The sequence below is a fragment of the Cnephaeus nilssonii genome, assembly GCF_951640355.1.
Source record: "Cnephaeus nilssonii genome assembly, chromosome: 7".
In the NCBI taxonomy this organism is placed as follows: domain Eukaryota; kingdom Metazoa; phylum Chordata; class Mammalia; order Chiroptera; family Vespertilionidae; genus Cnephaeus; species Cnephaeus nilssonii.
In genome coordinates this window covers 84,204,071-84,228,256 of record NC_137078.1, presented here as the reverse complement: position 1 = coordinate 84,228,256, position 24,186 = coordinate 84,204,071, and the positions used below count along the sequence as shown (strand labels likewise).

General features: G+C 53.1%; 1 protein-coding gene across 2 annotated transcripts in view; it reads right to left on the bottom strand.

The window, feature by feature from the left end:
• The window catches only part of NKAIN1 (sodium/potassium transporting ATPase interacting 1), a 36,935-nt gene extending 14,520 nt beyond the window's left edge, over positions 1 to 22,415 (bottom strand). For both annotated transcript variants that reach the window (XM_079778397.1, XM_079778398.1), the window contains exon 1: positions 22,179 to 22,415. In XM_079778397.1, the coding sequence (XP_079634523.1) occupies positions 22,179 to 22,232 (54 nt within the window). In that variant the 5' untranslated portion in view covers positions 22,233 to 22,415. The remainder of the gene's footprint in view (positions 1 to 22,178) is intronic.
• Between the last annotated feature and the right edge of the window lie 1,771 nt (positions 22,416 to 24,186).

Below are 24,186 nucleotides of genomic sequence, written 5' to 3'. Positions count from 1 at the left end.
TGTGACCTCCAGCAAGCGTCTAACACCCCCTAAGCCCGTTTCTTCAACTCTAACAAGGAAAAGATTAAAACCTACCTTTCAGAGTTGACCTTAAAGGATGCAAAATATGGCACTTGGCTCAGGAGGGGCGCCTGACAAATGCCATCCTTTCATCAAGTCTGAGTGCCATCCTCCCAGGGCCCCAGGCCCCTCTCCACCCCGTGCCTCTGGAGGCTTGTGCTCTGACCCAGCTCGGCCTCCGCTGAAGCTTTCTCATCCCCGCTGCCTTCCTTTGGGGAAGGTTTCTTTCATTTTTTTTCTGAGGCCTTTCTTCCTTGCTAATGAGACAAAACAGAGGCCTTCCTGCAGCCCTTTTGCCATCTCCTCCAGCAGGAGGCCTGCCTGCTTCACAGCACCGTGGGCACCTCTCATGTCAGGGCGCAGTTTGCTGGGCCCCAGGGCTCCCTCAGAAAGCTCCCTCGAAGCTGACCTGGGCTCCCTCACGCCGGGCCAGCTTTGATAGTGGCCATCCCTCCTTGCCGGCAGTACAGGCACGCCAACCGATACCAGACAAGATGCTGCCGTACCAATCACTCCTGACTTCCCGTGCCTCCTCCCGACTCTGGCTTTTCTGGACCGGGCTCTGGTGTGGGTCTGGGACAGCCTGTCTCAGAATTATGTTGCTAAGACCTTGGGCAAATCGCATGACCGTTCAGGGCTTCCATTTCCTCATCTATAAAATGGGAATTGTAATCCCTACCCTTCCGGCTTCTTGGGTTAAGGGTGGATCCAACAGGATAACTGAGACCAAGGAACCATCAAACTCTCCCCTCACAGGGGAGACCCCCAGCCTGTTCCAACTGGGTCAAGAGTAGCACACTTGCCTGACTGGTGTGGCTCAGTGGTTGAGCGTCAACCTATGAACCAGGAGGCCAGGGTTCAATTCCCGGTCAGGGCACATGCCCAGGGTGTGGGCTCAATCCCCAGTAGGGGGCGTGCAGGAGGCAGCCAATTGATGACCTCTCATCATTGATGTTTCTATCTCCCTCCCCCTTCCTCTCTCTGTAATCAATTTTTTTAAAAACATATTTAAAAAAAATAGCAGCACAGCAACATTCACGCTCTACCTCCTTCCCACCTAAGCATCCCCAACAGCTGCAAGAGAGGACTCTTCTGCAAGTCTGTTTTATCTTAAAAGAATATGCATCCAGCATTCTCCTCTAAACAGAGCCTCCTCTTTAGTTCACTTCCCAGGAAATCAGGATAGAATCAATGCTCTGCACAGATGCACGGTATCTGTATCCTGTGGCTTAATGTCCTCCGCCTCCCAACCTGGCAGGTACAGGAACTGCGACCTGAGATGCTATCAGACTGGGTATAAATCCTGTCTCCACCACTTACAGGCCACACGCCTAGTAAGCCACTCGGCATGGCCGAGGCTGTTTTCTCACCTGAAATGGGAATAATTTATACCAGAACTGAAGTCTGTGGGTGAAGGCCAGGGTAAGGCTGAGAGGGGTGGGTGAGGAGAAAGGATCCAAGCCTGAGGTCAGGGCCATGGACAGCTGGAGTCGCTGTAGGAAGAGCTGTGAGAAGACTGGCTCTGTCGGCCTTCATTAGACCTTCATTCTCACCTCATTTATTGACTGTCAGTCACAATACTAGACATTGAAGATACAGTGGCGAGCAAAAGCAAAAACAGACACAGCCCCTTTCATGATAAAAACACTCAACAAAATTGGAACAAAAGGGAACTTTTTCCATCGGTTAAGGGCGTGTATGAAAAACCCACAGCTAACATCATGCTTAAAGGTGAAAGTCTGAAAGCATTCCCCCTTAATTCAGGAACAAGGCAAGAATGCCTGCTCTCCTCACTTCTATTCAACATTGCATTGGAGATTCTAGCCAATTAGGCAAGAAAAAGAAATCACTCAAAGGCACCTGGATTGGAAAGGAAGAAACAGCCCTAGCTGGTTTGACTCAGTGGATAGAGCGTCAGCCTGCAGACTGAAGAGTTCCGGGTTCGATTCTGGTCAAGGGCACATGCCCAGGTTGTGGCTCGATCCCCAGTGGGGGAGCGTGCAGGAGGCAGCCAATCAATGATTCTTTCTCATCACTGGTATTTCTTTCTTTCTCTCTCTCTCTCCTTTCCTCTTTGAAGTCAATTTAAAAAACAAAAACAAAACTTAGGGCTACTAAGTTAGATCAGTAATGTTGCAAGATCCAATATCAATATACAAAAATCAGTTGTATTTCTATACACTAGCAATGAACAATCCAAAATTGAATTAAGAAAATTCCATTTACAATAGCAGCGAAAAGAATAAAGCACTTAGGATAAATTTAACCAACTAAGAAGGTGAAAGATTCATACACTGAAAGCTATAAAATATTGTTAAAAAATTAAATAAATGGATAGACAGCCAGTGTTCATGGGTTGGAAGACTTAATGTTGTTAAGATGGCAATACTCCCAAATTGATCTTATAGATTCAATACAATCTCTGTCAAAATTCCAACTACCTTTATTTTTCCCCCCAGAAATGGATAAGCTGGTCCTAAAATTCATATAGAAATGCAAGAGACCCAGAATAGCCAAAATAATCCTGATACATGCCCAACAAGGATGAATCTTGAAAACATTATGCTCAGTAAAAGAAGCTAGTCACAAAGGACCACACACTGTATAATTCCATCTATATAAAATGTCAGGAATAGGCAAATCCAGGGAGACAGAAAGCAGACTAGCGGTAGCCAAGGGCTGGCAGGAGGGAAAATGGGGAGTGACTGCTAGTGGATTTGAGGTTGTTGTGGTTTTTTTAAGGGATGAAAATGTGGAGTTAGATAGTGGTGAATGTTGCACATACTGGTCCTCTGTGAACATACTAGAAACCACTGGCTTTTGCACTTTGAAATGGTAAATTTTATGGTATGTGAATCACACCTCAATAAAGGAGAAGGAAGAAGAAGAGAAAGAGGAGGAGGAGGAAGAGGAGGAGGAGGAGGAGGAAAAAACCCAGACACAGCTCTTGTCCTCATGGAGTTTATATTCAGTGGGGAGTGGGGGGAGAGAAACTCAAACACCCCCCCCCCCCACAAACACACACACCCAAAGTCCTCTGAAGGAGGGGTACCAAGAATGAGAGCTATGATGGAAGTAGTCAAGGAAGACTTTCCGGAGGACGTGATCTGAAGGAAGAGGGGTTGGCAAGGAAAGAAGGCTGAGGAGGAGGGAGGCTCCTGTGGCAGGAGGGAGTTTGGTTAGAAGGACCCAGAAAAGATCCCTGTGGCTCGGACAGAGGAGATGAGAGGGAGCAGGGCAACAGAGGAAAGGGCTGGAAGAGCTTCTGTGTCCCATTGCCGGATGCCAATGTGGCAGGGTCAGCGGCTGAGCAGGAAAACAGCTGACAGCTGGAGAGGGGGCCCCAAACCCTCTGAAGACCTCGGGTCAAACATCACTGGAGGTATCAGGTCAAGTGCTCCCAGTCAACATCTGGAGAAGAGTTGGAGGTCATTTCTCCAGGGTAAGCCTCTCCCTTTGTTTGTTTGTTAATCCTCACCTGAGGATATTTTTTCCATTGATTTTTAGAGAGAGTGGAAGGAAGTGAGGGAAGGGGGGGGGGGAGAGAGAGAGAGAGACAGACAGACAGACATTAATGTGAGAGAGACACGTTGATTGGTTGACTCCTACATGGGCCCCAACTGGGACCAGGGATTGAACCTACAACCCAGGTACGTGCCCTTAACTGGGAATTGAACCCACAATCCTTTGGGGCTCAGGTGGGCGCTCTAACCACTTGGAAACACCAGCCACGGCTGGGCTGAGCCCCTCTGGATGTGACCTGATAGCGAGGAAAACATCCAATTCCCTGGCTTATTAGTGATACCTCCTGTACCGAACCTCCCAGGAAGAAAATACTGATGAAAACCAGCCTCACTGCCTCACTGCTATGGCAACAGCAACCCCTTCTGACTTCCCGCCAGACTAAAGGCCAGATGGGGAAGTCTGCCTAGCAACAGTGGTGGGCGTCAGGAGCCCCCTCCCCGCCAGGGGCTTCCGGATTCCCCTTCCATTATCGTCCCAGCCTTGGCTCCCATCCCAGCCTCCCCGCTTCTCCTCCCAGCAGAGAACCACAGCAGCTACCAACATCTAAACAGGCCTTCACAGCTCAGTCTGTGATTTATGTCACCACCGTAATGTGGGATTATTAGCCCCACTGGACAGATAAAGACACTGAGGCTCAGAGAGGAGAAGGGGGTGCTGCCAGCCTGGTACCCTGCCCTTTGCTCTCCAGGATGGTAAAGGCCTGTGTATCCGTGCAGGTCTCCTGCTCTGATTCATCTGTGACAAAAGGAATAAACGAATGGAAGGAGTGTCATCCCTCCATCCTGTCCCCTTCTTCTTTTCCAGGTAATTCACCCGTTCTGGGGCGTGGGGGTGCTCTGCTCTGGTCTAGCCCAAAAGAGGGGAAAGGGAGGGGTCATTTGAGGCCTGAGAGCCAGAGCAGTAAGATGGGTGGAGGAGAAGCCCTGTGCAGGGTCCAGCCCTGCTGGGGGGTGGAGGGTACCCCCCCAGGAGACTGGGCTGAAATGTTTCCCTTCAAAACGCCTGGCTCTGAACTTTAACACCAGTATTAATAACGGTGGCTAATACTTTGCGCACACGTACTCTGTCAGGCTTTGTGCCAAGCACTTTGCCTGCGCCTTCCCATTCTGCCCTCAACCACGAGTGAGGGATAGGTCACCGCCCCTGTCCTAGAGTGGGGTGCGCAGCCCGAGATCTCAGAGCTGGAGGGGGCAGAGCTGTGGCGAACCAGGTGGGTCAGACCCCAGAGCCCAGGCTCATAACAGGTACTAGAGCCCCCAGAAGGCTTCTCTTCTCACCTCCCCAGCCCCCAGCCCTCAGGCTGGAAGGGAGGGCAGAGGAGCTGAGAAGAGGGAGTGGAGCTGCCTCCTGTGTCCAGGCCCTGGGCCAGAGCCCGCTGGCGGGAGAGGTGTGCTGTGGAAGCAAGGGTGGAGGGCGGCCCTCCGAAGGACGGCCCCTGCCTGATCTGCAGGCCTGGGCTTCCCAGGAAAAGGAAGAAATGGTTTGTAAGTGCCTACTATGTGCATATGCTGAGCACAGCACTTTACAGGTGGCGCTTCATTTTATCCCCAGAAAGACACTAAGAGCTAATGCTTACTATATCCAAGTATCTCTTGCATGCTTAGCGGGCTTTGATTCATTTAATCCTCACAGAAAGCATGCCAGGTAGAGACAGCTCATCTTGGCTTCCCGCATGGGAAACTAAAGCGTAAGGAAGAGAACTGCCCAAGGTCACACGGCTGGCAGCGGTTCGAACCGGGTCTCCTGGCGCCAGTGTCCATGAGGAACAGACTTCCAGTCCTGCTAGGAGAGTGGTGTCCTCATTTTCCAGAGGGGGGAGTGAGGCCCTTTCTTGAGGCCACCAGGTGTCAGAGTGGGGTTGGAGCCCCATCTCCTGGGAACGTATGTGGCCTGATGGCACCTCCTGGATGGACGGGCCCCTTGGCACTGCTTCCTCACCAGCTCTGCCTGGGATCACAGAGACCATTTAGAGCGGCTCCAGCTGCAGACAGAACCGAGCAGGGGAGCATTTCTGTTCAGGGTATTTCTGTCTGGAATCCCACACCCAACTGTGATCTTTTCCAGCGATGGCATCAGCCCGCTTCCTAGAACAGTCCATGAAGGACCCCGATGCCAGGCATCGGAATGGACCCAGCATGCCCCACTGCCTCCCTGGGCCTCTGTGGACCTGTCTGTTCAAACAAAGGGTTGGAAGGATGTTCTCTGGGACCTTCCTGACTCCCAAAGTCCAGGATCCTCTGCCCGGAGCTTCCCACTCAGCACAGTCATGCCTCCAACATGCACCGCCCTCCAGGAGCCTGGCGGTGATTCCTGCAAGCCGTAATTACAGCAGCAGCTACCACGTCCTAAGCCTTGGCCAAGTGCCAGGTGCTGTGCTGAGTGCTTTTCATGGATTCTCTCGTTGAGTTTGCTCAGCAGCCTTAAGAGGCATTTTACAGGTGCAAAAACTCAGCTCAGAGAGACTGAGCAACTTGGCTGTGCTCACACTCCCGAGGAGTAGCAAAAACAGGATGTCTCAACGTCACCTGGTGCAGGCCTTGATAAACCATGCCCCCTCCCCTCCCTCCTACCCTCATCCTGTCCCATGAGGCCTCAGGGGGCCCACCAGCCCAGCCTGTCACAGCTGACAACCACGACATGATGCCCAGGATGGGCCCGAGAAAGCCTCTCACTTTGTTGGGGGAATCCCTGTGTCCCTGGTGGCCTATCTTGGGGAAGACAGCTAGTAGCAGCTTGGGGAGAGCAGCCTACTCAGACGGCACTTGGGGCCGCTGAGAGCAGACAGGCAGTGACAGGCTGGAGCAGCTGGAATTGCCTGAAGCAGATCAGACACCTGCACCCCACACCAAGCCCAGATCCTTCTCTCTAACATTGGGGGTCTTCAGGACCGAGGCCAGAGTGTCTAAGTAAGTTAGAAACCAAGCTAACAAACTCTTAAATAAGGTCTGGACAGCCAGGCTGTGAATTTCAATTTCTCTGCCTCCTTAGAGCTCTGTCTAAAAGACAGCAGCATCCTCCGGCTCCAGCCGGCACTCCCACCTCTGCCTTCTGTCTGGGCCTCACACACAGGTCTGGACACACGTGTAGGCAACATCCACACCTGCCCTTCTTCCCAACACAGTCGGCTTTTGTCCCTGGGACTGGGGGTGCCCACACCAGCCACATGGGCTGTCCTCTGGAGAAGCCCGGCGGGTGCTGAAAGTGGGCTTGGGGCTGACTGGACAGGGGGCCTGGGGTCTGTCAGAGTAAACTGGTCAATCCTCACTGGAGACACGTTCCCAAAGCAGAGTCTCAGGCCACCCTGGTGCCTGGGCTCTGGAGGCAGCACGGGGGTAGGGGGGTGGGGGGAGGGAGGAGGAAGAGATAAAAAGAGAGCTTGGGATTTGGGATTTGGCGTCGGAATCCTGGCAAACCGCAGCTCTGCCACGAGCCTGCTGTGACTGTGGCCCAGGGAATTCCCCTCCGGGGTCCCATTTGCTCATCTGTGAAGCAGGGATGACAGTCCTGCCTGGGAGGGCTGCAGGGAGGAGTAAATGAAATAAGATCCACGCAAGGGTTCGTGCTTTGTTTGCAGACTGTTCAATTCCACGCTGACCAGCGTCTCTAAGGAGCCCTCTCTGTACCCCCAGCTCCTTCAGCATCTTCTCCTGGAGAGCACTGGCCAAACCCAGCTCCATCTGAGAGCACCTGAGCCCACAGCGGCAGGGGCTGTGCCCCCCACACCGCTGAACCCCAGCATCTAGCACAGCGCCTGGCCAGAGTAAGCAACAATGACTATCTGACTGGCTGAGTACATGAAGCTTTGTGACTGTCCACCAGGCTTTCTGTCTGCTCATGGGGTTCATTCAAGTATATCACACATTCACGGAGGGCCTTCTGAGGGCCAGGTCCCGAGGTCCAGATGCTCAGACACCTCTCCAAGCCCCACAGAGCTCAATCTAGGGAGAGGGTCCACGTGGAAACGGGAACAGATCCCAACAGTGTGGTGCCTGCAGTAACAGAGGAGGTGGGGGCAAGGTGTGGCCAGAGCCCGAACGAAGACAGCGATGTGTGGTGGGGCTGCGGGAGTACAGAGGCGCTCAGAGAGGAAAGGATGGGTTAGCTGGCCTTAAAGAGACGGGGAGGGGCTTCCAGAGGCCAGAACGGCATATGCACAGGCACTGGGTGTGAGGTGAAGCTGGCGTGCTTCCATCCATGTGGCCGGAGCTCAGGGACTGGAGGAGGTGCGTGCTAGGCTTGGTGGGCCAGCCGGACAGCCCCGTGTCCCACTGGTTAGACTACTAGTTCTCAAATATGTGGTCCCCGGACCAGCATCCTCAGTAGAACCTTGGAACTTGTGAGAAATGCAAATGTCTCAGACCTACCAAATCAGAAACTCGGGGCAAGGTCCAAAAATGTGCATTTTACTAAGCTCTCCAGCTGCTTCTGATGCACAAAGGTTTGAGACCCCCATCTCCAGCCCTGGTTAGACTTCCTCCTGGAGGCACGGAGGAGCCATTGATAGGTGGTCAACGGGCAGTGAGGGGGGGTCCGGATCAGAACATCAGAATGGCACCTGATTGCGATCACTAGGCAGTCTGGTGGGGGGCTGGTCAAAGGCCCACCGCTGCAAGTTGGCCCCTCGTGGACGTCCACCTCCAAGTGGACAGATGGTGTGCGGCAGAACAATCTGTCTTCACATGTGAGGGAAGGGGCCACTGGGACGTCAGAGACCCCTGCTGGGCAAAGGGGCTGTTGCCAGGGTAACCTCCTGTCACTGGGAGGAAGGGGACAGCTCCTTACAGAGGGTCAGTGAAGGGGGAATGGTTATTATGGCAACTTCCCCTCGGATGGGACAGGGCAAGGGAAGAAGGAAGCCTGGTGTTCCCAGGTACCCCACCCCCATCCCAGGAGGGAGCCCCACGGACCCCAGTCCTCCTCGGACTGTGTCTAGCCCTTCGTCCCCTCCTCTGTGCATGTGGGCTCCAGGTGACAGTTTCCTTTCATGAAGCCACACGCTCCTTGTCAAAGCCTAAGGGCTGAAGGGCTGCCTCCTTGGTGACAGCAGGGGCTCCTGTATCCATGGTGACCCTCTCTCAAGAGGCCCGAGACCCTCAGGTGCCAGGCCTTCCCTTTCTCTGCCAGGGCTGGTTTGGGGGCCAGTGACTCCCACTCTCTCTTCGGCTGCACGGAGTGAGAAAAAAGAGGAACAAGAGGATGCAACGTGTGACCTGCCACCAGGAGACGGGCGCAGAGGGCACACTAAACAGCCCATCAGGGAAACTCAGAACAACTCCGGTCCAAATTGGAGCTCAAAAGAGAGCAAGCTGAGCTCTCAGACCTGGCAGAGCACAAAGCATGAAGGTTCTCGAGTCCCAAAGGCCTGAGTTTGAGTCCGGCACCAGCACTGTGTCATCCTGGGCAGGCTCTGTCACTCCCTGAGCCTTGGCTTCCTCACCTGGACATCAGAGATACTATTAGTACCTGCTCCTAGGGTTCACATCTGAAGTGAGAAACAGCACCCGACACCTCCCTGCGTCTTTGTCTCCCACTTTCTCAGGCAGAAGGGAGGAAAGGCCCCTGATGACCTCTCTGCTGGTGGGACATCTGGTGGGGAGAGCAGTGGCTGTGGGGTCAGAAACATCCCAGGAACACTGACGGCTGGTACTGTCATTATTACTACTAATCACCGGGCCATGAATGGAGCCCTGTCTAATTTCTTCTGCCCCAACCCCCGAGGTAATTTACATTTCCTAGTGCAGTCTTCATGCACTACAACCTGACTCAGGGATGTTTTCTAGAAAGCAGGAGCCATGAGCTTCTTCGTTTTCCTGCAATGCCCAGCCCAGGCTTCCTGCCAAGAAGCACCCAGGCAGCTCAGCTTGGGAAGGACTTCGAAATCATCTGCTCTCACTCGGTCTGCAAGGAGAAACCCTCCTTCCTGGCTCCTCAAGCGCCCCAATGCCTCCGGGGATGAGGTCCTTAGTCCCTGTGGAAGGTGGACAGTGCCCAGGACTCCGGGGAGGCTGAGCTCCAAGGAGTGAGCAGAAGCTGAGCAGGCAGCTGCTGGAGTTGGGGCTGGAGGGAACTCCCGGGGCCACCCCCAAGCCCGAGCAGCCTCCCCTGCCCTCCCGCTGAAAGCTGATAATAGGAGTGGTTCTAATTATGCTCTAATTGCTTTCTTCCAGGCAGTTTCTCTGGAGCCAAGGAGTTCAGAGTTCATGAATAAATGAAGAGGGAGGAAGCGGGGAGGGATGTTTATTGATCCACAAATCTCGACTGCCAGTGTCTGCCCCACAAATGCTTAGGCAGGGAGCTGTGTGCAGTTCTGAATACATACATTGAAACAACATAGCCCTAGCTGGTTTGGCTCAATGGATAGAGCATTGGCCTGGGGACTGAAGGGTCCCAGGTTCGATTCCGGCCAAGGGCACATGCCTGGGTTTCGGGCTCGATCCCCAGTGGGGGGCGTGCAGGAGGCAGCCGATCAATGATTCTCTCACATCATTGATGTTTCTATCTCTCTCTCCCTCTCCCTTCCTCTCTAAAATCAATTATATATATTGATTTTATATATAACATACACACCACAGCCCCCAAGCCCTCTCTCGGAAGGACTGCTGAGAGTTAAAACGAAGGTGGTTACAAGAAGTGTCCTAAACTGGCTTTGGGTCCCAGTTCCAACTCTGCCACTGACTTGCACTGTGGTCTCGGGCAAATCCTAGTTTTCCGGGCTGTAGAGAGTGGGGGCGAAGGTAACGTCTGACAGCCCCTCTCAGAAAACCCAGATTTCAGGATGTCCATGGGAATCATCCAGCTAGACAGAACCCTGAGCCGGGCCAGGTAGGCACTGTCACCCTCACCCTCAGGTTGCCCTTTCGCCCAGATGCCCCCTTCTCTGAGAACTGGCCAGGCAGCTGGGGGCTCCAGGGAAGCGGCGGGAGGAATACCCACACCTCCGTGCAGGCAGGACGCCTGGTGGGGAAGAGCAGGGGCTCTGGATGTTGATGCCTGCCCACCCGCTGTGAGGCCCTGGGCAAGGCCCTTAAGCTTTTTGAGCCTCAGTTGCTTCATCTGTTAAATGGGAATGACAGACTATGTTATGAAGGTTCACCCAGGGCATATAATGGCCTTAGCCGAGTGCCTGGCATATAGGAAGCATTTGGCAAGTGGTAGGTAGATATGATTGCTAATATTGTCAACAACCCTGCCAGGTTCAGAGTGGTGACTTCGTTACAGATGAAGAAACAAAGGATGGGTCAAGCAGCTTACCCAAATCATTATGAAGTGGTAGGATTTGAACTCAAGCCCATCTGACCCTGAACCCTCTGTAGCCCAGTCTTATTTCTCCACTGTGTCTAACCCACCCCCAGGAGCTGGCACATAGCAGGTGTCCATAACAACATGCTGAGTGACAGAGAAATGTAGAAAAAAATTAGTATAACTGGCTCTATTTCTAATGACCAAGGTAAGGGTGGGTTTATGGAGTTAGAATGAGGCCAAAATTTCCTTCAAGGTCAAAGCAAAGTGCTGGGTCTGCTTCCTCAGTGGCTGGGGCCCGGCCAGGTGGGATATGGGGATCCTTGGTATGTGCTTGTAGAAGAAAATCTTTTTTTTAAAAAATATATTTTATTGATGTCAGAGAGGAAGGGAGAGGGATAGAGAGAAACATCAATGATGAGAGAGAATCATTGATCGGCTGCCTCCTGTACACCCCCTATTGGATCGAGCCCACAACCCGGGCATGTGCCCTTGGCCAGAATCGAACCTGGGACCCTTCAGTCTGCAGGCCGACGCTCTATCCACTGAGCCAAACCGGCTAGGGCTAGAAGGAAATCTTTTTACCCCTTCCTGACTTCCACTAAGAAGCCAAAGTCAGAAATCCCGGCTTTGGCATTCGCCAGAACCTGCTCTGCCACTGCCTTGCTGTGTGACTTTTGGCAAATGACTTCGGTTCTCTGAGCCTCAGAGCCCTCACCTAGGAAATGGGGCTAACAACGGCCCACCTCTGGGCTGCTGCGGAGGAGATGTGAGATGACATGTGCAAGGCTGTATGTTGGGTTAGGAGGGGAGCCTGCAGTCAGATTGCCCGGGTTTGCACCCCAGCACTGGCACTGCTTGCAGCCTCAGGTTCTGCTTCTGTAAAACTGTCACTAAATACGGTGTAGCGAGGGTGAGTGAGCCACTACAGGTGAAACCGTTACAACAGTAGGCAGTGTGTGTAAGTGCTCAATCAATCTCTATTAGGCTACGCTACGTGCAGAGAGCCTGCGTTCATTTCACATCTGGGGAAACAGAGCCCAAAGAGGTGTGAGGACTTGTCCAAGGTCCCAGAGCCAGTCCCCGGCAGGCCCAGGCCTATGTGGGAACCCAGACCTCAGCTTGCACAGGTGACCACAGACCTTTCACAGACTGGGGCCATCCTACTCAAGGCTTGAAGACTCTAGGAGGCGGGGCGAGGAGGGGGGTTTGGGGGGGGAGGTGGAAGCTCTCCTCTCCTGTCCTCCCTGGTGGCTCCAAGGCTGGCTTAAACCAGCAGGGTGTGTCCGAGGGCAGGGAGGACTGACCCACCTTCCTGGCCCACCTGGCTGGCCCCTCCATTCCTGGGCTGGCTGCAGAGGCCTCAGAAACAATCCAGGGACCCGGACTGGAACACCATTTGTCAGCCCTGCATGGTGGTGACGGGCTCATCTCCATGGCAACAGTACAGTGTGAAGGCATCCTGGCATCATTAGGGAGCGCACTGAGTAGTATAAACAGAGGCTGCAGTAGATTACACGCCTATTATGAGCAGTCTCGGGCTCTGAGCACTGGTAATTATGCCTAATTGTGCATTTAATTGTGTAATTGAAAACCCACATCTCTGGTCCAGGCTGGGGCTGCAGAACTTACCCCCCCCCTTCCAAAAAGAAGAGGCTTAGGAACCTTCCCTATCCTGAAAACCCTATGGCGGCCTCCCCTTCTAGGGAAAGTGGTACCCAGAATAGTCTCAGGAGAAAAGTGCATATAGACTCCCATGTCCCCTATTGCCTGTGCCAGGTTCTGAGATTTGGGGTGGGAGGGGGTGGAGCATACTTAAGGAAGGCAAAGGCACATGGGAAGAGCAAAAAAAAAAAAAAAAATGCTCACAATTTTAATTATTCGTACTAGCTACCATTCTGTACTAATGCCATTGTCCTCTCAGGACCCAGACCACATCTGGTGGCTCCAAGGGACCTGGGTCATCCCTAGCTCCATTATGCATCCAAGTGGTCATCCAACTTACATATACATTCTTAATCTCTGCCAGGGACAGGGAACTCGCCACCTGACTGTCAGTCTGCAATACTCTTTCCCCCGTCCCGTGTCACAGAGCGGAGAAAATGAGGCTCAGAGAGAGGCAGGGCCAGCGCAAAGATGCACAGTAAGTGAGTACGAGAACTGTGGGATTGTGGCTTGTCGCTGAGGGCATTTTTTTTAAAGATACGTTTTTAACTGATTTCAGAGAGAGGAAGGGATAGGGAGAGAGAGACAGAAACATTAATGATGAGAGAGAATCATCGATCAGCTGCCTCCTGCACGCCCCCTATTGGAGATGGAGCTTGAAACCCAGGCATGTGCCCTTTCCAGGAATAGAACTGTGACCTCCTGGTTCGTGGGTTGACGTTCAACCACTGAGCCACACCAGCTGGGCTGAGGGCATACTTTGTATGTACCCTAAGGTGATAGGATTGTGCCCAGCACTTTGTGGGGTCTTCAGAAATATTTGCTGAATGCAACTCCGGGTAGGGTTAGGGAGTGGCAATTCTTATTCTCGGACCCAACAGCTATTTAGTTTTTCTGGAGTTCAGGAAGCTCACCGGAGGTGACCAGGGGTTGGTGATGGGTCAGAACCTCTTGCTCTGAACCTCTGTGGTCTGAGACTTCATTTTACAACCAAACATACCATGTGGGCATTGGGGATGGGGACAGTATAAACACTCATTCCAACAGAAAGAGGAAAGAAGATGTCACCGGAGTCCCTGACAATCTGACACCAGGTGTAAAGCCTGGAGCAGGCCATCAAAGGCAGGCGTCTCCTCCTGTCTCCAGGGCCTGATTCCCACCCTCCTACCCTCCCCCACTCCTGTCAGTCTCTGCCGCCTGCAGCAAGGTGGGCCGCTGTGGCAGCAGCTCTGATCTCCACCTGGGAAAGGACGAACTCACTGATGACTCAGAGCTGGAGTCCAACCTCCTCCCTTTACAGAAGGGGACACAGAGGGTCCAACCTTTCTGACTCCCTCTGAGTGAGTGCCGGACTCTGTGCCCAGCTCTCTCCCTGCAGTATCTCAGGCCACCCTTACTACAGTCCCCACATTACAGAAGAGAAAACCAAGGGACAGTCAAGGCCACGGCCACAAGGTTTAGCAGAACCTCTGCTCCAACGTGGGCCTTCTACTGGTTGAAGAGGGGATATGTTCCATCTCCTTCCCCACAGTATTGATTCAGAGAGTCTGCTTTCTCATTTCCAGGGCATTCAACAGTGTGAACCCTTTGTGAGCTCCTACTCAGCATATCTTACCCCAAAGGAGCCTCTGTCAACTCTTTGGGGCAGATTATTACTATCCTGCCTGGCAGGTGGCTCAGCTGGTTAGAGCGTTGTCCTGATATGTCAAGGTTGCGGGTTTGATCTCCGGTCAGGACACATACAAGAAGCAACCAATGAATGCATAAACAAGTGGAACAACAAATCAATGTTTCTCTCTCTCTTTTTCAAATCAATAACATTTAAAAAAAAGATTACTATCCTGATTTAGAGAAATGCAGGAGGAAGCTCAGAGAGGTTAAGTGTCTTACCCAAGGTCACCCAGCTACAAAGAAGCAGAGGTAAAACTCAAACCCCAGCCTGACCCCAAAGCCCAAGCTCTTCCCAACCTCCCTGCCCCAGGGTTCTCCAGCTGCTTTGAGAGGCAGGGGTCAGGAGGCCAGGAAAACCCATTAAACCTGCAACTGCAGATGCAGCTCTTCTAACACCCTGTTGTTTGCTGGCAGAAGTATGTCTCAGGGAGACTTGCTTTGCTACCTGAGACTCTCCCTGTCTCGGAATCATCATCCCTCTCCCTTTCCTGATCAAGGAGGGAGGCCAAGGGCACTGGGACTGGGATTCCCAGGACCAGAGCCAGCTCCACTCCCTGTGGTCTGGAACTAGCTTTGAAAAAACACATCTCTGGTCTAAGCCTGCTCGGCCTGCACCCACCCCTCCCGAAAGGAGACTTCAATGATCAGAGCTTGGTTCAGATTTTACAACTGTGGTCACATCCTTCCCCCTTGATCACTCATCTGAAGCCCAGACTGTATCTTGTTTCCTTGGCAACGAGTCACTTCTTTCTTTTGAGCCTCAGTATGCCCATCAGTAAACGGGTATAAAAAAATATTATCTAGCCCTAACCGGTTTGGCTCAGTGGATAGAGCATCGGCCTGCGGACTGAAGGATCCCAGGTTCGATTCCAGTCAAGGGCATGTACCTTGGTTGTGGGCACATCCCCGGTAGGGAGTGTGCAGGAGGCAGCTGATCGATGTTTCTCTCTCATTGATGTTTCTAACTCTCTATCCCTCTCCCTTCCACTCTGTAAAAAGTCAATAAAATATATTTTTTAAAAATAAATAAAAATAATATCTTCCTTATAGAGTTGTTATGAAGGCTGATAAGTTTTCAATACCGGTCAATTTCTTCCCTGGGTAACTTTTTCTCAACCTGCATCATAGTATCCTGAAACCCAACCCTAGCATTGGGATGAATAGAAATAGGGACGGGGATGGGGGTTTGTGGAGCATTTGAATAAGCAGCTCAGAATATCGTGTATCTAGTAATACATGTATCAAGGAAGGATTTAGATTTCTGTATCGCCTTCCACATCCAGCATCCCACAAGCTTACAGGGGGAGCAATGGGCGTGCAAGGTAGAAGCTAGGAGTCCTAGGTCTGGGTTTGAATCCTCCTTCTGTCCCTACTGTATATGTGGCCATGAATAAGCTAGAGAGTAACAAGGGACAGGTATACAAGGAGCCAGTGCCTGGCTTCTAGCAGACACCAAACAAAAAGGTGGTTATTATTGCTACTGTTATTTCTGCTGAACCATACACTTTCCATATAAAGAAACTGACTTGGAGAGTTTATGGGCATGACTCTGACCACCACATCTCTAATCCAGGCAGAGAGGGGGGCAGAAGGGAGGTGTCCAAACCTCAAGGCAAATAAGAGCTAGCCGCCGGGACCACGTCCCCTCGGCCAGCACTGTGCTATTCGGGCACTGTCTCATGCAATGCCCCAAACTGCCACGGGGTAGGCGCTGTTGTTCTGACTACTTTATAGGAGGGAGGCCGAGGCTCAGAGAGGGTAAGAGGGGCTTTCTGGGAGTCACAAAGCAAGGCAGCAATGACTGACTGAACCGGGAGATATCGCTCCTAAGCGCTGGGCCAGATTTCATTTCATTTTTATTGATTTCAGAGAGGAAGGGAGTGGGAGAGAGAGGTAGAAACATCAATGATGAGAGAGAATCATGGATCGGTTGTTGTCTCCTGCACGCACCCCACTGGGGGTCAAGCCCACAACTGGGCACATGACGGGGAATTGAACCGTGACCTCCTGGTTCATGGCTGGGCTCTGTGCCAGACTTTAGGGTGGCTGCCATTTATGGGGGGCTTATCCTATCTAATAATAGAGTAACATGTAAATTACCATCACTCGGCTACGCCCACGATTGGGCGGCGGGAAGCTAGGGGGCGGGACTCGGGGTGGCCTATCCGGCCATTGAGAGGCACAGATCCGCTGCCACTGAGGGGGGCTACCCTGCTGTTGAGAGGTGCAGGGGGTGGGACTCCCGCCCCCTGTGCCTCTCAACGGCCAGATCTGCGGCCGCTGAGGGGGCCTGCCGCGGACACCCAGCTGTGCCTCTCAACGGCAGGGTAGCCCCCCTTAGCAGCCGCGGACCATCAAAAGTGGGGAAGCTGGGTGCCTGTCTGCTCCGGCACCAGCGGACAGGCACCCAGCTCCACCGCGAAAAGCGAAAGCGTGTAGGGGACCCTACACGTGCATGATTCAATCATGCACTGGACCTCTAGTCTGAAATAATCACCCACATACCCCTGCAAAGGAGCAGAACCAGGGCCACCCCCAGTCCCACAGAGGGCCCCCCTTCTCCATTCTACCCTGCCCTGCCAACATCATAAGGGTCTTGGGAACTGTTAGTCCTCAGTCAGTTCGCCTGCAAAAGGGACTGGTCCCCCGCCCCCAGCTGTCTGAAGGGGTCTGTGGCCTGCACAGTTTCATGCTCCTGACGCCCAGGCGTGGCTCAAGGAGCTGAAGCACCCAGAGCAGAGCCAGAGGCTCCCCAGGAAGCCATGAGCTTGCCGTGGCAGCTGCTTCAGGGCGCAGGCCCCCGCAGGAGCCATCTCCCTCCAGTCTTCCCCATCCCTCTCCTAATAACCACATCAATCAGGTTGACCACGTTTCACACCATTACTCGTGGCTCAGCAGGAAGCTACACATTTCCCCGTCACCCACCACCTTCCAGAAAGCAGAGTGCGTTCCAGAAGGGAAGAGAATGAAGCTGCCGGTTTTTTTTTTTTTCTGAGTACCTATTATGTAGATGGCACTGGCTAAGCCCTTTTTACGACTCTGAGAGGTAGGGACAACTCTCTTTGACAGGAAGAAAACGGCTCCAGAGGAGTGAATGCATGTGTCCAAGGTCACACGAGCTGGGACAAGAGCAACCACAGCAGTGACGGATTACTGAGCACTCGCAGCCTCACGCTGCCAGGCATGCGCACGATCCTACTGAAATACTATCGTTTCCACTTTGCAGGTGAGGAAACGGAGGCTTGAAGCAAGGGACAGACCTGTCTGAGGGCGCACACTGCTCAAATGTGAACCGCAGAGAGGCACGGGGGAGAGGGTGGCTCTCTGCTCAGGCAGAAGAGTGCTCGATCCTGGTTCTGTCACTGACTAGCTTCGTGATGGCGGGCACACCTCATCGCCTCTCTGAGCCTCAATCTCCTCCTCTGAAAAAGGGAATACGAACATCTCTCCCATCATGTGGAATAACAGTAAGAAGGATAAAAACAGTAAAATAGCTAACTTTTATCAGTCGTTTAACATGTACCAGGCATTTTGCCAAGCACTTACATATGTAAGCTCATTTGGTTAAATGAGGTAATGCGTATAAAGTGCTTAGCACAGGATTCCAGAAATGGGAGTAATAATGGCGATGATGAAGAAATTGATGATGACTCCCTTGGGCAAATCCCCTCGGTTCATCCTCTTACGGGAAGAATAGCGGCCTGTAAGGTTTCAGGAAGGAGGTGGAAAGAAAGGCTGGGTCTGGATGGGGGAAGGAAAGGGAGATACATAAAAATTAGGGAGTGAATAGCATTAATAATGTCAAGATGATACATCAAGTAGGAGCTAGGAAGCCAAGGGACCCAAGATATTCTACAGATGCCCGGCTGGCGTGGCTCAGTGGTTGAGCATTGAACTATGAACCAGGAGGTCATGGTTCGATTCCCGGTCAGGGCACATGCCCAGGTTGCGGGCTCGATCCCTAGTAGGGGTCGTGCAGGAGGCAGCCAATCAATGATTTTCTCTCATCATTGATGTTTCTGTCTCTCTCTCTCCCTTCCTCTCTGAAATCAATAAACATATGTTTAAAAAATAGATATTCTACAGAATGGAACCAGATTGTGATGCATCAAAACCTCCAGGCCAGCTCTAGCTGGTTTGGCTCAGTGGATAGAGCGTCGGCCTGCGGACTGAGGGGTCCCAGGTTCAATTCCAGTCAAGGGCATGTACCTTGGTTGCGGGCACATCCCCAGAAGGGGGTGTGCAGGAGGCAGCTGATCAATATTTCTCTCTCATCGATGTTTCTAACTCTCTATCCCTCTCCCTTCCTGTCTGTAAAAATCAATAAAATATTAAAAAACAAAACAAAAAACCCCTCCAGGCCAGCCCAGACCTCACCCCAGAGTCCCTGATGGGCAGAACTGGCAGGACCCTAGAGACAGAGACTAATGGTTCTTCCCATTTTACAAATGGAAAAACCAAGGCTTGCAGTGGGGAAAAGACTTGGCCAAGTTCACAGGACATCAGTGACAGAGTTGGGCTTGAATCCAGGCCTCCTGCCTCTCAGCTCAGGGCCCAATACCTGTTGCTTCCCACAAAGGAAGAGTGCAGGGGGCACCTGGATGGTTGGGCCACAACTCCAGGAGAACATTCCATGGTATAGACATCATTAAGATAATAACAATGAAAAGCTACGTTCATTCTGTGCTTGGCACAGTGCTAAATTCATTATGAGCACGTGATCCTTGCAACAACCCTACTTAACGGAAGACAAAACTGTGGCTCAGTAAGGGTAAGCAACTTGCCTAAGGTCACAGCTAGAAAGAGACTGTCGGGACTCAAACCCAGGTCTGACCTCTCAAACTCCAAGGCCTTGTCTCTTTAGTGTCCACCTGAATGGTAGAGCCCCTATCTGCTTCTCCTACAGTTCGTCTTGTAAAGTTTTCAGCTGAGAAACGAACAGCCTCTTCCTTCTCTGGCCCTTTCCATTGGATGAGAAAACCGACTCCCTTCTCCCTAGGATAATGTCAGGCTGGTGAATTCCAGCATCTGGGAGCACTTTACGGAAGCTGCCAGGGAGCAGAGGCTCCTGGGGGTGACAACTGAAGGGACCCATTCTGTAATCAGCTCAGACAGAGCAACAGAGGCAAGAGACCAATTTTCAAGTCCCTCTTCGGAGCACCTCCCCAAACCATCTCATGTAACCCTCACAAGCTGCCAAAGCCACCCAGCCAAGACACAGGAGATTCAGAATCCCAGCCAGGTCATGTCTAACTCCAGGTCCCCTGGAGCTGGTGAACCCTCTGTGTGGAAGAGCGGGACTTAGCTTAGCTCGTGAGAGTTATGGAGGCAGGTGAGTGGGAGGCAGGGCGATTACCTTCATTCACCACCTCATCTCTCTAGAGCAGGCGTCCTCAAACTACGGCCCACGGGCCACAAGCGGGTGTTTTTGCCATTTTTTTTTTTTTTTTTTTTTTACTTCAGAATAAGATATGTGCAGTGTGCATAGGAATTTGTTCATAGTTTTTTTTAAACTATAGTCCGGCCCTCCAACCGTCTGAGGGACAGTGAACTGGCCCCCTGTTTAAAAAGTTTGAGGACCCCTGCTCTAGAGAGAGTAGTAAGCACTTCCCAAGGGACCCCTGACTCAATCAGGGCCAGAACTACTTACTAGTATTTTGTAAGTAAGAAGGCAACAGAGGATGCTGGTCAGCTGCCTGGCTGCAAAGCCTGGCTCCTACCTACAGAACTTTGGGCAAGTTACTTTATAGGGTCATTATGAGGATTTAATGAGTTAATAGGTGGAAAAGTGCTTACAATCACCTCGTAAGTGCTCCCTAAAGCTAACTATTGTTATTTTTAAAAAATAATTTATCATTGCAACCCTCATCTTTTATTTTGTATTTATTTACTTATTTTTGTTAAACCTCACCTGAGGATACTTTTCCATTGATCTTTTGGAGAGAGTGGAAGAGAGAGGGAAAGACAGAGAGAAACACTGATCTATTGGTTATCTCCTGCACGTGCCCCAACTGGGGCCCGGGCCTGGGAGAAGGCTGCAACCAAGGTGTGTGCCCTTGACTGGAATCGAACCTGGGACCCTTTGGTCCGCTGGCTGACACTCTATCCGCTGAGCCAAACTGGCTAGGACAAAGCTGACTATTGTTACTATCATCAACAGAATGAGCCTGGGACAAACTATTAATTAGTACTTATCTTTGGGGTGTGGAACTGGACATACAAGGAAACTTACTTTTCTCTTCTGCTCTGCTTATTGATTTATTCATTTTTACAATATGTGTGCATTGCTTTGCTAATAAAAAAAGCTCTAGTTTAAAATTTAAACACGAACAAGTACAGAAAAAGGAATCTTCTGAAAAGTTTTAGCACTTGTGGGCATTTTATGTTCCTCAGAGCAGATAAAGGAGGGTGTTTCTACTGTGCGCCAGGAGTTGCCAAAATAACGGATTCGTTCATTTGTTTCACGAATATTAATGGAGTGCCACGCACTGTTCCAGCTGCTGGGGATTTAGCAGGGAACAAAACGGATCACGCCTGCCCTTCTGGAGTTTCCATTCTACCTGATCTTCATTAATCTCCTCTGCAACCCTCAAGGATGAGCAATTTTCAGATCGGCAGACCGAGGCGGCCAGTGAGAGGAAGTCACTTGCCTGCGTGCCACCGCTGGGAGCAGGGCTACAGTCTTCCAGTCCAGGCTGTTCCTACCCCTGCCCAAGAGGGCAGGGCCGTGGATGGCAAGTTTGGGGCTGGTGTCCCCAAGAGGTGAGGTCTGCCCATCCAGGCTCAAAGCTTCACTCTGTATTACTGTACACACCTATGGTGGAGCAGGGGCCGTGGTGCAGGCGAAAGTGGAGACCAGGTCACCGAGGCAGGCATAACTCACTCTCAGACTTGAGTTTTGTCCATGGAGGTCCCCAGGCGTCTCTACCCAGAGGAGCAGCACAGCTTCAAAAATCCCTGTTGTGGGGCCTCAGCTCTAGGGTAGGCGGAGGACCCTGGCCTCTCCTTAAGCACCTTCCCAAATCCACCTGCCAGAGCCGGAACTGAAGGGCAGTCGGTCCCCTTCAGCTCCTGAATTCACTCCACTAGTCTCCCCGAGACAAGAACCCGAGTTCCCTAAGCTGGGGTCAGGCACAGTGTCCTCAGATGCTCCCATCCTCCCAGAGCACCCCTGAATGCCCAACTCCGTCGGTGCCAGCCCCGAGAGAGGACTGCTCTGCCTGTCCTCACCCCTGAAGCTCGGGTGGAGCGGGTGACTGATGGAACACCATGCCACAGTGGCCACAGGCAAAGCAGGGAGGGCGGCTCAGCACCGGGTCAGTCAGACTGGCCAGTACCTGGCACCTCCGTGTGACCCTTCCCAGGGAGGCGGCTCTCCATTCCCAGGCCTGCTCAGTCAGGGGGGTGAAGGGAGGCAGAAACAGCACAAAGGAGTGAACGGTTCTTGGCGTCTAAGATCCCAACAGGATCCTAACACACACAGATGAACAGGGACCAGCATCCAGAGATCTAGAGATATGCCCAAGAGAAACCCAGAGAGACACGCACAGGAGCTGAGACTTTGTGAGAAACACTCACGGGGCGGAGACCAGGGGCAGAAGCCCAGAGGAAGGGAGAGCCACGCAAACAAACGAGTGATCTAGGAAAACACACGGCAGGGATAACAACGGACCCACAAACCAGCCCCGGTCACATCCCCAGCCCCAGCCGGCTCCAGTCCCATAGCGCACCTCGCAACAGGAGGCCGGACGCGTGGAGCCCCAGGCGCGGGGCGGGCCGGGGACTGGCGCACAGGGCGCACTCCCGGACCGGGGAGCGCCGGCGAGGAGCGCACACAAAGAGACAGCACGGCCAGCAGGAGCTGGCTCCGCCCGTCCGCTCCGCGACTCCAGACCACCCCCCCACTCGGGCACTCTCACCAGACACACACGCAGAGACACAGCACCCACCCGCGCGCCCAGGGACCCCGCCCCGCCGCGCCCCACCCTGCTCCGGCCGCCCGGGAGCGAGGCGCTCACCAGCTGCAGGCAGCAGAAGGCGACGAGCGTGCAGCGCCCGCTGCACTTGCCCATGGCTCCAGGGGCCGCGCAGGCCGTCCGCCGCGGCGCCCCTCTAGCTCGGCGGCCGTCGCTTCCTCCGCACCGGGCGGTCTCCGCGTTCTTCCCGCTGGGCGCCCCGGGCGGCGGGGCCGGGCGCTTAGGGCCGGGGCCGGGAGCGCCGGGTCCTCAGGGCTGGGGCGGGCCGCCTGCGCTCTGAGTCCATGGTCCGTCCACCCGCGCGCTGGCTCCGCCGCGCCGCGCCTTCTTTGTCTGACCGGCCGGGCGCCCGGCGCACCTCCTGCCCCGGGGCGGCTGGCGCGGGGCGCGGAGCGGGGAGCGCAGACACCGGGCGCGGCGCGGCGCGGCGCAGAGCAGCACTGCCCAGCTGGGGCAGCCGCCCGGGCGCTCCGCGGCCACGGCTTCCCGGCCCCACCACGTGGCTCCGCCGTTGCCGCCGCCACCACGGAGAGGGAGGGGGGGGAGGGAGGAGAGAGGTGGGGCGGGGCGGCCGCGGGAGGCGAGAGGAGGTGGGAAGGGGTAGGGAAGTGGAGAGTTGGGGGGGAGAGGCGGCGAGCGAAGTGGGGAAAGCGCCGGCTTGGGGGCTGACAGCCCTGGGTCAGACCCGGACTTCTCGGCTTGCTCTCTCTCTGTGTGACCTTGGGCAAATCACGTCACCTCTCTGGGTCTCAGTTTTCTTAAACAAAGTAGGAATAATAATGTCGCTTCAGTGTTGCCATGAAGATGAAATGTATTTATGTGAACAAAGCACTTAGCCCTGTGCCTGGCCTCCTGAGGGCGCTGGACACCCCTCTGTCCAGCCTGTCTTTAGGGTCTTGGGGTTCAAACTTTGGCCCTCCATTTCCCCCTCCGGTTCCCAGATCTGCTCCTCATCCCAGCTTTCCTCCTGAATGCCTGGTCACATTTTCTCCCTTCCCTCTTTCCTTCTACTGGCATTTACTGGGCCCTGACTGCACACACATCCCGGGAGCCCTGGGATCCAGAAATGAGCCCTGCTGTTCCAGAACCCACTGCTCGAGCATCCCAGGCAGGCTCCCAGGGGCAGGGCTGCCTAGGGGGCTGTGGCCAGCCCTTGACCAGGCTGCAGTGGGGAAGGGAGTGGGGAAGGGCTTGCCCTAGAAGACTGCCTTCTCCAAAACGCCCCCCAAAAGCTCTCAACTCTTAAACACATCCTAAGTCCATTTAACCATCCCTGCCCCACAGCTAAGTTAGAAAAAAAAAAATCCTCGAGAAGCATTGATCAGATGCTCAAACCTCAGAGGAAAGGTGGGGGAGAGTGGGGGTAAGGGGGAGAGATCAACCAAAGGACTTGTATGCATGCATATAAGCCTAACCAATGGACACAGACAACAGGGGGTGAGGGTGAGGGCATGATTGGGCGGGGGGCAATGGGGGAATAAGGACACATATGTAGTACCTTAATCAATAAAGAAAAAAATTCAAAAGAAATCCTCACCTGCGGAGATATATATATATATATATATATATATATATATATATATATATATATTTAATTTTAGAGAAAGAGGGAGAGAGAGACATCGCTCCGTTGCCTATTTATGCCAGTTCACCTGCAACCTAGGTATGTCCCTGAACCAGGAATCGAACCCACAACCCTTTGGAGTATGGAAGGGCACTCCAACTGACTGACAGTCCACGTGGCCAGGGCCACACCTGACTTCTCGTAGTCATCTTGATGATTAGCATCACTCAGATGGGAATCCCTCATCCTCCCTCCAGGCTTCTCTATCCCGCCGGGCCTGTGACCTGTACCTTCCAGCCAGTATCTATGAAATGCCTACTCTGTGCCAGGCTCTCCACTGGGGAGAAGGGGACGCACCAGTCTCTGCACTCACGGAGAGAACAGGCTAGAGAGGAAATGTCATTAAAACAAGAAGCCCTGGCAGAACGTTTCTGATTCTTGCCCTTCCTCTCCAGCCCTCTTGACTCAGAAGGCAGTATGATATAG